Below are 15,188 nucleotides of genomic sequence, written 5' to 3'. Positions count from 1 at the left end.
GACCACTCTATATGGGCCCTTATTAAACTTTGCAAATTTCTTAGTCAATCCAGGCCGCAACAATGGAGTAAAAAGATACACCATATCCCCTATTTTAATATTTTTCGAAAAAACAACCTTGTCCCTAATTCTTTTCCTGTTTTTCAGCCGCGTCCGTTAAGTTTTTATTTACTAATAAGAAAACCCTGCGGAGTCTTAAAATTAAATCCCTTGAATAAGTGTCTGTGTCACGATAAGTCTTAAAGTCTGTTTATGTCAATAAATCAATAGGTAAATTTAAATCTCTTCCATAAAGAAAAATGCTGGGCAGTCCAGTAATGCGCTATGCCGTCCAGTTCTGTGCGCTAAAAGTGCGAAAGGCAAATGTCTGTTCCAATCTTCCTGCGTCTCACTCACAAGGTGGCTGAGAGAATTTATTAGAGTAGCATTTAAGCGTTCAACAACGTCAGACTGCGGGTGGTAACTGGTTTTCCTAACGACGAAGCATTTTCACTCTGGAAAACAAGAGCACTGCTGCCCAGCACGGCTGTTCGCCTGGTCTTACCGCTTCGAAAATCGGGCCAAAAGTCTTAATCCTGAAAGTCTTAAATCCTTCGGTAAAACTCGTCTAACGTCGGGCAAAGTCTCTTTAAACATTTCACCCGGGTTCAATTTCGCCTTTTAGCCAAAACGCGGCCGGGGAGCATGTTTGCCGCTCCCTGCCGGAAAAACGTCTCTCTAGGCAATTACAGCTCACCTTCTATCGCTCAACCCAAGAGCAAGCTCGAAGTTACAGTCTTAGCCAAAGGTAAGTAAGTCTAGCCAGTAGGTGATTCCAAGAGTAAGTCTCGCACGAAAGTGATTCAAACTCGAATTTTCTTCGTCTCCTTCACAAAGGCGGGCTCCCACAATACTTCAATTATCGCCCCCTTAATTTGAGCAAAATTTACGTTTCAACCCCTGACTGAGCAAATAAGGGTGATCGCGCATGCGCGCCCCTCTTCAATTAGCCAACAACCGGACCCTCCGATCGCCAACCTGAATGACTTACATCGAAGGTTAAGTGGCAACCTCTGACCTTTCTGTCACGTACTTCCTGTCCTAAGGTCAACTGAACAATGAAATTTCTTCTAGAACATTCTAAAGGACAAAGCGCGCGAAATCATGACCTAGCAGAATCGCCTCCTTTTCCCTGCTTCTTTTCACAATGAATCAAAGCTTGTACAAAAATTGCAAATAAAAGAAAAATAAATAATATTCTTTGAACTAAATAATATTCTCAGAAGCATCTGTTTTTCCCCAAAATTAAAGCATTAAAATAAATAATTCAGAATCAAATAAAATTAAGATTTCCTTAAATCTGAAAATCATTCATTCACCTAGTTTTTATAACGCGATCAGACGATTCTCTACACAAGAACTGCTGCCGACTATCTCAGCGTAGAATAGGCGTCCTGGAAGGAGATACTGGACATAAATGAAATTTTTAGATATAAAGACAGATAGTATCTCGAAAACAGAGCAGTAGAATAATTAGTGAAAAATTGTTGACGTAAGTCCAGTAGGTCCTCTTTAGTAGGGCTTTGTATTACTGCATCCGTCTAAATGAACCACAATATTGTCTTACTTTGAGTCAGACGCCTAATATTGCCCTGTAGCAAATGAATTTATGTCTGTTGTCTGGCACATTTAAATGACGGATTTTATCGCATGGCGACATGTGACGTTTCATCAATTTACAGACATTCTTAACATGTAACAATTTCGGAGGTCATGGAAGTGTCTGTACATCAAGTAGGCAGTCTTGGGTAACCTGTACCAAGTGCGACTGGACATGATCCTACCGGAGTAATGCTCCAGGACTCCCGGTAAGGAATGGCAGTACGTGTGTTCGTACATTCTCATCCATATAACGCTGGATTGTCAATGTGTTACCAATTTATACTATTGTGGCCTGGCTATCGCAGGATATAGCTTCTGAGATCATAATGCCTACTGTTGGAGATACTACTGCGTCTGTTCTACGCTCCGAGAGTCGGCAGTAGTTTGTAGGCCGCCAGATGTCGCTCTTAGTAAAAAACAGGTTGACAAATGTCTTGTTTTGCACCCACTAAGTCTTTCTGCTCCGATGGGCGAAAAATCAAGCTTAGGTGCGAAGGAAAGGTATATAGAAAGGGAAGAAATTTCATATTTCAGAGAAGAGTAAAAAGGAACTTCGTACATTTTGTACGAGTTCGAAAGGCCAGGAAGAAAAGATGGGACAGAATAAAATTTAAAATAAATGGCTCAAAAATTAATAGAGGGAGAAAAAAGGCCTATAGAAAGAAAAGGAAAAGAAGTAGAAAATATCCTAAAACACGATTGTGTCCATGAGTGTAGTCAAAAGAAGAAGCTGTCTTCATTTACAATAAACAGTGTCTCACAGGTGTGTGTAGTGAGTGTGTTTGGTAATGTTGAATAGATGTGATACTGGGAAAAAAGGTGAGTGTTAAGATGCTTTGTATCAAGGTTTTTAGCATGGAATACAAAGTAATATGTATGCTTGCATCCTTAGACACAACAGCAAAAGACCCATAACATCAGACAAAAGTATATATTAATTTAACTAAAGTAACTTATGCTATTTTCGTTCCCAACATTTTCATACATTTTTCAAAAAACATCAGCAGACAAAGAATATAGAACCATACACAATACAAGACCTCAGACCTCAACCGCACAAAAAAAGTATATATACTATATCTATACATATATGCATAAATTACGGAGTATATGTATTAAAAACATAAACAGAATATTTATTAATTTCACTCATAATTTATTACTAGTTAATCAATGCTAGTTTAACACATTGAGGCACACTTATTTATATAAGCTCATAATTCAAAGAATTTATTTAAGGCAATGAAGAATAATTCATCCCTTACATTTGGACATTTAACAGATAGCAAGGAACAGTATGAGAAAAAAAATCGGTGAGGTATAATATTTAAGCGATCTGAAAAAAGGGAAACAAAAAGATCGGAGAGGGAAGTAGTGCGATGCCCCAAATCCCCAATTTTCCCTCTCACGAGATTCCTCAAAAGAAGATAAGGGGGTCTTTGTAGGTGGTGACAGACGTGAACTGATAACATTGGCGTCTGTTTGGAATTGTAACCACAAAGGTAGCCACAAGCAATGAGCAATTTCGAGTATTGTTTAATGCTAAAAACTGATGAAAAATTAAAATTAATTAATTTAAAGGCACTTATTTATAGAAATTTGGTTTAGTTTAGATGCAAGAAGGGTACTTATCTCAAAATTCCAGGCTTTCGTAGTACAGGGTGTGAATCAGAAGTTTCAAGACTAGTTCATTTCTGAGCAGGGGAGCGTGCGCGGACCGGTTCCGCCAGGGGGAAAGTAGTGGGGTCTCAGGAAACGAACTGACGCTGCAGCAGTTGCCTCCGGAACCCTGGAGAGTGCGCATCGCTTGCAGCGTGAGTGCGTGTCATTGACCTGGGTCGAAAAGTGAGAGAGGTGAAAATGGAGCAGCACTTAGAGCTACGTTATGTGATTAAGATTTATAACAAGAAACTGAACTTTATAACTGAACAAAACCTCCACGGACACTCTCGGTATGATTCACGAGGCCTTTAAGGAAGAAGCCATGTCCCATGCAATGGTTTTCATAAAGCACAAACGTTTCAAAGATGGCCGCGGGAATTTTGAAGACGACGACCGCTCTGGGAGGCCATCATCAAGCTGAACGGATCAAAATGTAGAGAGAGTGCGGGAACTTTTAAACAATGACCGTCGTCTTAGTACTAGATTAATGGCCAATGAACTGGAACTCAGTCAGAGTGTGGTGTGGAAGATTGTGACGGAGAATTTGATGATGCGAAAAGTGTGTGCCAAACTGGTGCCAAAAGTTTTGTCGGTGGATTAGAAGAAACGGCGCATTCCTGTTTGCCAGAAAATGCTCCAACGGTTGAATGTTGATCCGAACCTTCTGGAGAAAGTGGTTACTGGTGATGAGATCTGGGTTTAAGAGTGCGATCCTGAGTCGAAGCGTCAAAGCTCAGAATGGCACACTGCTTCCTCGTCGAAGCCTTTTTTCATTAGTCTCATTTATTTCATTTTCATCCTGGCCTTTTTTCAGTAATTCTCTTTCAGCTGTTGGCAGATGTTTATTTTGCTCTGTATTGTTGTTTATTGCAAATTATCAGTTTTTACCTACTTGGCCACTGAAGAGATTTTTATGAACTCATAATTTGCAACATGTAACTAGGAACGATATAAAGAACACACAGATATAAAATAAATAAGAAACTTTATTTAGATATATATGTGTGAAAATATTGCAATGCGAATTTCAGATATTTTTTTCAAGAAGAAAACAGCTTATTGATGTACAATTTAATCCAATGTTTCAACAATGCATTTCATAATCAGCAATTTTTTATACATTTACAAATTTAAAATATTACATGTTACAGAATTAAATTACTTTTAATTTACATTTTAATATAGCTTACTAAAATAAAAGTCTTGACTGGTTTAAAACACATGGTATTCATACACATATTAATGTTGTTATGAAAACTACTTCACACATTTTTGCTTAGATTATTGCCTGTATTGTCAATTATTTAAATATTGTTTTAAGCAAAAAAGAACAGCTAATGTACTAGATGAATTGCAAAATTTATGAGCATTCAAGACACTGCACAATCACAAAATCGTAAAGTGTCTTGATTTAAAATAACAGTTTATGAATAAAAAATTTACAGAACTACAAATTAATCTTTATATAAAACAGCAAAATAATGGAAACTATATTCCCGAATACTGACTGAAAAAATTCTTAAGAGTTAACAGATGTCTTTCTGAATTTTTAGCATGAAAACTTTATAAAAAAAAAACAAATTAAATTATATTTATTTTACTAAGGTTCCTGTGAAAATACAAAAAATCTCACTTTTTTATTAAAAATTTTAAAAACAAGATGATGGTTAACTTAGGTTAGCAGAGATAAAAATTTGAATGGAAGATACAATGAAAGTATCTTACAGAAGAATGGCTGACAGCAAAAAGTTTTCAAATGCCCCTCTCTCAGAGTACATATTTTAATATTAGAGGAAGGGAACTTTCATATTAAATGAAAAAATTAATGTTTAATCCAATATTAAAATAGTCCGAGATTTTATAGACAGACAATGCAAAAATTCATGAAATTAACTTTTATAATTATCATTTATACAATGCAAATATTAGCTTTGACACTTATTCTATATTTTAAATGAATACTTTTTAATACCTACTGAATCTTTTATGCAAACTGAAAAAAGAAGTAAAATAACATACTAAGCTGCATGGTATTTTTTTTTTTTTTTTTTTACATATTAAACTTATTACATTTTTTAATGTACCAGTGACTAAGTGAACAGTCACTAAATATTGGTAGTTCATCTGAACAAGAACAAGGGGTTTCCCACAAGTGTAATGTGATTATGAACTCATTTTTCCTCGAAAATTTTCTACAAAGGCACCTTTCCTAAGGCAGACAGTCTTTGCATATGCTTTACCAGAAAATAATCTGATCTAACCTCATTGGGAAATTAAATTTAGTGTCTTAGAATAATTTTTGTTAACACACTATAAAGTACTAGAAAGACAAGACAGCAAACAGTTAATAAGATAGCCTATATTTCAATATTATCATTCAAAGAGTTCCATAAAAACTTTTTAACAAAACTTAAAAAAAAAAAAAAAAAAAAAACCTACTACATACATTAACATACCTTAATATATATAAGGAAATTTATTTCAATATATCATTTTACTATTTTTCTTGATAGATCATAAAAATAACTTTCTAGCCAAGCTTTAAAATAATCCTTCCCTTTCTCTTTACCAGAAAAGACTACTTATACATGTATTAACTATTAACCATGAATCTATCTTCAAAACAAAATCACCTCCTAACGAAGTACTAAAATCTTAGTTAAACACTTCATTAGTTAAGTGATACTTTCTTAAGCTATCAGTAAAAAGATATGCTTGAAATGCCACAATTAATGAATTTTGAATTACCAAGAATATTAGGTATTTAATTTCTTTGCATTTTCTTATGAATATGTTTCTACAGTGAAACTGATCTCCTGTATTTTCATAAAATATTTAACACATAGTAACAAGCATGTTATAAATTTTGTCATCTTAAATAGAAACATAATATTTACTATTAACACTTTTTGCACACAAATGCTGACAATGTATTAATAAGTATTCAAATGGAATTTAATCTAAATCAAAATGATTCATGAGAAATTAATTTTATAAGTTAACATAAAAGTGTAATAATGAAAATTTTAAAGTAAATATTAAAATTGAATTGTTGAAAGTTAGGCAACAGTTGATATAAGTTTTAATCTTCAATCTAATAATCATATTCAGAATTTAATACCAATATAAATATATACTGGTTTAAACATTACTATGCACATACGTCATATTTGGATTGTATAAATTCCATATCATCATTAAATCATAATAATGCATTAAATTAGGGGGGAAAATCTTAAATATATTCTATAAATAATGAACATTTGGTTCTCTATTAATACATTAATACTCATAGTTATTTTGACATTAGTAAAAAATATTTCAGAAGTTTAACTTTTATTTTCACTAAATGTGTTAAAAAAGTAAGATTTTTTTACTAATGTTTTATTAGAAACCCTCAGCTTTCTGACTGTGTCTAAGCAATTTACTTTGGCACATTTTATTTTATCAATTACTTTTTTTTTAAATTATGAATACAAACTTAGACAATAATAAACAATAAATTCAACAACAGTGAACATTCCAAAACATCCAGCTGATACTGAATTTTAAAAATTGTAAGAAAAAGGTAAAAGAAAGCGTTATGACTAGACCAATTCTACAGAATATAAAAGCATGTACAAGTTACTATGATTAGCATTGCTAATTAAATACAACAAATACTTTCTGCCCTTTTTGATTAACATAATAGAAAAACTTAAAAATCAAACGGTAATTAAACAAAAGAAAAAAAATCATTCATTATACACATCTTCAAAAATAACATAAAAATCAACAAATATAATTTATTCCTGATTTTCTAATACATAGACGGAAAATAATAAAGAGTCTGATGGACAAATACCAATCTATAATACATGCATAAATAAACTAAATTTCAATGAACATATCATTTTGTAAACTACAATTTTAACCATATGCTACTTTTATATGAACAGAGTGAAATGTTAACAGAAATTAAAAACGATGCAAATTGTGCAAAAATACATAAATTAAAATTGTGTATGTAAGTACATTTAAATAAATGAAATGAAAGCATGCTTAAAATGCATTCTGATCTAATGAAATATACTGTATAACACAACCATAAAATACACTAATTTACTAATTTGACCTTATTTTAAGGGCCCAGTTTACTACATATTTTTTGTATATGAAAATATCACTATATAATAAAGTTTCAGAAATATACACACTTTTGATTACTAAAAAATATAAATGCTCTTTTGATTAGAAGAAAATGCTGCAGGTTTCCCTAATAATTGATAATTATTCCACAACAACCAAAAAAGTAGAAGCATTAATGGATGCTAATTAAACTAGTATTACATAGTAAAATTATGACCAAGGAAGAGCAACAAATTTTTGTGTGTGTGCACAAATACATGGGCGTCCCACACACACATCTAAATGCACATTTAATCGGAAAATATATAAGAAATTAGTATTTATTTTAAGAAATCTTTCATTTTAACACACTTGACTGTCACCATATAAAAAAAGTTGTTGTTTTTTGCCACAATTACTTTTTTGATTAATATATAACTAAAATTCCCTAATGTCATAAAATATGCAATGCTACCTTGGTATATGTCCACTCTGAAATATGCCCAATTTGGCATATGCTCTGTGTGAACATGAAATTTTTTGTTTGGTATACAATATTTATTTGAAATACGACTTTAATTTGAAAAGTCATGACTATGCACACTACCCTTATTTACCTCTTTCAAGATAATGCTACAACTGCCCATGAGCATCAGTATGCTTATTGCTACTATTCGGTAAGCAACCCATGCTAGAACTCTGAATTTTAATGTAATTTTGTGATTTCTCGCACAATTTTTTTGCAAACGTGTTAACTATGAGTTTTTAGAATGTTACTGAGATGAGTGAAGCTATGAAGAAAATGGTTAGAATTCCATCACCATGGAGGTGGAGAAACAGATTCTTGAAAAATAAGATGGTGATCTGCATATCTGAAATATAGCTATAGTATTACTGTATGCCAAGAATGAAGATATCTATAACTGTAAAAAGACACTACTAAATTAACACTGCAAAGGGGATGAAATCAATTACCAAATATAGATCAGGGATAGTACAGCATGCCGAGAAACTGCTTTTGATCTGGATAACAGAAAATCATTTACATACAGTATCATACACAATATTTCATTCAAATACAGTATATATTTCACCCACTGCTTTTGTATTTTAGTATTAAACACCGTTATAAAAATAAATAGGATTTTGAAATAAGAACAGATTAATTATTTTCTCTTTATTTCTTATTAGAAAACTTCGGCATAGGTCCAGTTGGGACATACAGTATCATATTGAATATTTCATTCACATACGTTATATATTTCACCCACTGCTTCTGTATTTTAGTATCAAATAGTGTTATACAAATAGGATTATTTAATAAGAACAGATTAATTATTTTCTCTTTATTTCTTATTAGAAAAACTTTGTTTGGTATACATCCTCCAGCTGGGCATAATTCCAAGGACCTACAATAGATTAATGGCGTATACTTCAGTATTATTGCATTCATAAAACATAATATTAAATCCATTTTTAGATCATAATTAGTTTGCATTCACTTGAATACATACTATTCATTCAGATATAAAATTTATTTCTGTTCATCAAAGTTTATCACTAAAACTATTAATTCATTCCATTATACATAGAACTGCTGCCCAACCAGTATAGTGGTTAGCATCGTTGACTGCCGTGCTGAAAAGCCCAGGTTTGAATCCTGGAGGAGGTATGGATGTTTGTAAATGTATATTGTCAGTGCAGTTTGGCGGCTTTCTAAATATGCGGCGAGCCGAAAGTCCTGTTGTGTGATTTGGTGGAAGAAGAGAGGGGTGAGAGACACTCGGACCAGTACCCTCAGGATGCTCTCCATCAAAATTCGGGGCGGAACTGAGCTAAATCGCACTATCACCTGAATGGTGCTTCAAGGCTGTTGCCAATGCAGGCTATTCTAGCACTCCTCGTCATGAGGAATTTCTTGGGCTTCAGCTGACTATATGCCAGACAAGTGAGCATAAGCAACAACAACATACATAGAACTTGTTTCCTTTAGAATATATGTAGCCAAAGCAAAATACATGTATCTAAACTAAAACAGGGTTATTATATGCGCATTTGATACAATTAAGTGCTTAATGTGTTCAACATTATAGTTTAAAATTCATTTGCCTAATAAAAAATTCTTTGCTTTCTTTTAAAATTATATCTCTAGTCTTTTATGTTTTCAAGTTTTACAATTTAATTTTGCAGATGGCTGTCAAGCACACTACTTCACGAAATTAATACAAATGAGCTGTATTTCATATTTCAAGGAACTGTTGTTAAAAAAAAAAAACGTTACGGATCATATGATTAACAGCATAAGAACAAGTTTTGCTAACTTTGAACGATATCAAATGATAGCCCTTGCTAATTTGTCTAGTTTATTTGAGTTCTACAGGATTTTAACAATTCTGATACTTTTAAAGTATTTATGAGATAGTATTATCTTTTATCTTGGTTGAATATCAGATCATGTACCTAGTCATGACTTTTTGAGAAGTAACATTTAATTATTTTGCATTGTGTGCTGAATTAGGTTATACCTTGTAAAGATGTTCTAGTATCAATAATTAGTAATTAAAAATTAAAAAAAAAATAATTCCACAGAATAAAAAATCCTGTTTTTGCGCATAACTAGTAGTTGTATTATCAGAGTACTACCGCACAAAAACAGGTTTGAGTGTATACATTAACACAAAATAACACTTGTATCTATTCCTTTAATATAACTTTCATCAGCATTTATATCTAAATCATATCATATAATTAAAAATAAGTAAAACATGATCCTCCTCCCAAAAGGTTTCTTTTTAAAATACATTTAATTAATTAAATTTTGTTGCAGGAATATATAGAACAAAAATAATTAGAAGGCTTCTGCAAACTTCAAAATAAAACAAATTATGCACATATTTGTGAAATAGTTTACGCCCTTAAGTATTTTCCGTTGAGAGATTTTGCATTAAGGTATGAATATCTGATAATAACAATAATAAAATTAATTTTTATACAGAGATTTTAGTACACACACTATTTTACTGACAATATACACACTGCACTTATGCAAATATTTACTTCTTTTTTTAAATTATTTTCTAACAGAACAATGCACAACCTTTTTGTAAGTGCAACCTTACTCAAGAATTGCTTTATTTCAGAGACATTATGCCAGGCAACCATTTAAATAAACTAAATAAAACAAACTTATAATTAAATACTTAATTCAATATACAGTTTTTAAATATATTAAAGGCTACTTATTTCAGTTATATCTACAAATAAAAAAAAAAAAAAACTTCACTTAGGCAGAAACAGTATCTAAAACACAATAAACACTGAAAGTAAATAAAACCAGATTTTGCAGAGAAAAAATCTATACCAAAATAACTAATATATTGTGTATAAACATTTTTAATTACAACAATGATTAAATGTTCATAAAAATTATTGGTATTTACATATTATCCTGTCAACTATGAAACTTGTAAAGCCGTGCAAGTTAGTGCCTGTTATGGATAAGGGTGACATAACCACAAACTCAAGAACATGTGCTTCTGTTTGATGCAACCTGAGTGATTCTTTATAAGCCATACTGTATTTTTATGAATAAGGATATAAAGCAATTGTTACTGCTGTATTTTTTCATGCATTTTGAAAAAAAAAAAAAAATTGAGACCTGCTTTCTGTACAAAGTTAAGCAGTGGATTATTTTCAAAGTTATGGGATCCTATCATCAAGGAAGTGTGTATTAATAAATATGACATGGTTAGCTGAACATGGCCAACAAAACAGTAATATATTAGAAAAATAACCTGCAGCAAGTTTGTACTCTTAGCATTCTAAACAGATAAACAGAGCTTTTGATAAAAGTGGATAGCCTAAAAAAATACTAGAAACTAATAAGTGTTTTTACAAAATGCAAAACTGAAGCAGGTTGAATATTGATTGCTTATTAAATAAAGAAGGGGTCAGTATTTTGAGAATTTTGCAGGAATGACTAGCGTAACTTTGACAGAATCTCCATTAAGTTTCATGGTTGATGAAATAATATTTAAGTACCAAATTATTAGTTGGATATTTTAAATTATATCCAAATACAATATCAGAAATAAAATATAGGTTTCAATTATTAAGTTCATTTATTTCTTTGAACATATTCAGTTTGTTATGTAATTACAGACTGATTTCATTTGAAAGAGACTACAGTTTGATAAACAAAACAATTTTCAGAAAAGATTATAAAGCCAATTCAAGACAATTCAAATTGCTACGCTTCACACAATGGCAATACTTGCTAAGATACATGTATGATAAATGCATGGTAGCATCATGTAAAAATTATTTATTATGTCAAAATTCACACTTATTATGTAAAAATTATTACAAGAAAATTTGGTAAACCTTTAATAAATAGTTAGGATTCAAACAAAAGGGTCATGACAACAAGGTGCACATTTCTCTTCTAACATATTCACATATTAAAATAGCAATGTATGACAGCTATAAAAATTTTACAGATTATCATTTAACAATGTCACACCGGTATCCTTGAAATACTCTTCTTTCAAACTCAAGAACATTTTTTAAAATAAGTTTTAGAAAACCAATTAACAAGATAAATTATATGATAATCAAATAGAACAGTTTGGGAAAGGACATCACGATAGACTTTAAACTTTAGCTTTGTAGTTTAATGCAATTCTGTAGTAATGAAGTAAAATGAGAGGTAATATTTTTAATGATTTCCTTATACAAAAAGGGATTCCAGCTTAATTGTTATAAATCATGTAATTTCTATTGGATATATTTTCCATCAAAATTTATATTATTTTTTGAGACAAATTATGATTACCAGTCCAAAAATTTTGAACATACTATTTGTTAAAGTATAATGAAATGATATATTTAAAATTCTAATACAACATTTTAGCCATGAACTTATTTTAATTCTTTCATGCATCCTTTCTAGAAATAACAGAATAAAGACGCATACTGGCCTTTTGTTTTAAAACTTGAACCACAGAAGAAAACAGTGCATGTTTTAGAAATGGTACCTACGCCATTGTAAACACAAACCAGTTTAACCAGCTCAAGATAGCTCGTAACTACACTATGTAACATTTATTTCTCATCCAAAAAAGGTTTAAAAAGTGTCTGATGAAAGTATCTTTCCCCGTAGTCAGTTAGCCAGCAAGCGCTTTAGCATAAAGGTTAAATGCGATCTAATCAAAATGGGGAATATAACTTTACAGAAAACAATTTAGGAAATATACAAAAAGCAAAGTAAGTCTTGTAATGCAGTACAGCATATCATATTTCAGTAAAGTAACTTTATTACAAAACTGTAGTATGTCATAGTTAATAAAGACTTTTGGCAGGCAAATAGTCGTTTTTTTATGTGTATCAACATTTTACACATGTTTCTAGTACCACAATTACATGACTATTATCATAAATTTTCAAGCAGAACACCTCCTTATTACTTAGTAGATGTAAAACAGTACATCAAAACCCATTTTCCAGCCAAAAAGGACACTTGCACCATGAACAATGAACATTCTCCAAATTAAAACTACTACATTTTTTTTGAAAGGCCTTTTTAAATGAATGAGTGCATAATACTATCTATATCTATACTTGTAAATATGTCGCAATCAGAATCACTGCCACCACTCACGACATTATACTAGATATCATCTGCTGCACGTTACAGAAAACTGATAACTGGAGACAATCATACTAAACTTCATCTATCCACATTGATACTAAAAATGCTAATCCGTAATTGTATATTAATATTGTTTATTTATGCAATAGTTACTTAATTTTTTTAGGAGTCTTGAAAATTTGTAGAACCTTTTTTGAACTAATAAAATGATCAATATCTAGTATTTATATCACAAGTCAAGAAAATATGTTTTTTTTTCAAACATTTATTCAACACTGAATGCCTAGACAGACAGATGCCAAACATGGATAAATTATTAAAATGCACAAAACAATTCAAACATGCCCCCTCATTTTAAACATGACTTCTCTTTTTGCATGTGTGTGTATGAACATATACTCTCCTAATACTTAACAATGAAGTGACTTTTTTAACTTGATATATAAAGTGATCAATTATTTTAATGCATATTTTGATCTTAAAATACGCAGGGAATTAAAACGAGCAAGGTTGAATCTTAAGTTTAAAAATTAGACAATATTTGTTAAATTTTGTGATTATTGATCTGCAATTTCTTTTAAACAACAACAGATTTCTGAGAAAAATTCTACACAATTTTATTATTCCAATAAAATTTATAATAAAGCAAACTTTTTAGTAAGTATCAGTTAAAAACCAACCATAAGGATGGCGATATTATTTTATTGGTATCAAAAATCACAGATTTAATTTTAACTTCATTTTCTACTACTAAATTGCAAAAAAGTCAACATAACTGTATTAAACTTTATATATACTTTTAACACATTTTTATACTTATCAGATGATATATTATAAGTTTACCATACTACACTGCCTCGGCAGTAGGGACGTAATTATTACACAGCATAATTCCATGATAATTCTAATGCATAACAATCTCAAGCTGTCACCGGAATGTAATTACCAGCATTTAGTGATTTTAACCCCAATAACTGATCATATTCAATGAAAAATATCATATTTTAAGAAGTGAAAATAATACAGAATGAGCACATTTTACATCAGCACACAATAACAAGAATATCTTGAAGTTAACAGTTACACATCTAAGCATGAAACTTTGAGCAGAAAAGGATTACTTAACATTAAAATGCTCATTTTATTATTGCAATAAAAATTATATAAAAGCATTGGCAACTCCATTTTTACATTTTAATGATGAATTACATCAATTCATCAGCTATCTTCAATAATTATTATGAACATTCAAATAATTTCATGATCATAGGGCCAAATGTACACTTATATAACATTTTCTGGTAAAAAATGTAATTAAATTTCTCATCTTGTCTTATAGAAAATGCATTTAAATAAGCTTTAAAGTATCACATTTAAATGTGGAAGTTATTAGTAAAATAATCTGCAGTAAAGAACCATTAAAAAATTAAACACAGAAATTATGTACACAGCTGCATCATAAAATACACAAAAATTTATAAAATAAATATAAAGATTATGCACTGAGGTTCATTGCAATCACAAACCCGTTTCTTGGATTTCTTTCAACTCTTCCATTCTAGCTTGAATCCATGATTTTCTTTCCTGGTACCTACAATTTAATTTAAAATTAATATAAAATTTTTCTTACAAACTATTCCAAATGAACATTCTCGTGGTGATCGCAGGTGAAAGTGACCAATGTTTTGAGGATCTAAACAAACATGGACATAAAACGTAATTTCTCTTAAGATCTTCACAGCAGACCAAAAACTAGTCTTAAACTCTGGGGTGATTGTCTTAAAATGGATTTCCTGTATTACATAGTATGTATCTAATATGCTTGGAGGAACTAATTTATCTAATATTTGATGAAATTGAATGGCATAATTGATTTTACAGAAGTAATTAGGTATTCAGTTAACACTTTTAATGACATATTATTTAATACTTTTCAAATTAATTACTACTTATTTCTATAGAAAATGGATTAGTCTTGGTATATTATTTTGGTATTAACATCCCCCTTTTTTTCCATTATCTATACAATGAAATAAGAAGGCTATGGTGCTAATAGAAAGCTATTTCTATTGCTGACTAAAAATATGAATTACATTGAATGAAAATAAATAATTAAGGGATGAAATAA

The 15,188-nt window shown here is 30.7% G+C and overlaps 1 protein-coding gene across 1 annotated transcript in view; it reads right to left on the bottom strand.

Annotated features, from left to right (window-relative positions):
- Positions 1-4,271: 4,271 nt before the first annotated feature.
- The window catches only part of Rassf (Ras association family member), an 80,314-nt gene continuing 69,397 nt past the window's right edge, over positions 4,272-15,188 (bottom strand). Inside the window, exon 10 of the mRNA XM_035354768.2 lies at positions 4,272-14,651. Within this exon, the coding sequence (XP_035210659.1) occupies positions 14,579-14,651 (73 nt within the window). The 3' untranslated portion in view covers positions 4,272-14,578. The remainder of the gene's footprint in view (positions 14,652-15,188) is intronic.

This window comes from Stegodyphus dumicola, chromosome 8, assembly GCF_044657685.1.
Source record: "Stegodyphus dumicola isolate Sdum_Otavi_A_Nest chromosome 8, ASM4465768v1".
NCBI lineage: Eukaryota > Metazoa > Arthropoda > Arachnida > Araneae > Eresidae > Stegodyphus > Stegodyphus dumicola.
The sequence above is the reverse complement of the archived record's forward strand: the minus strand, read 5'-3'. Positions and strand labels throughout refer to the sequence as shown.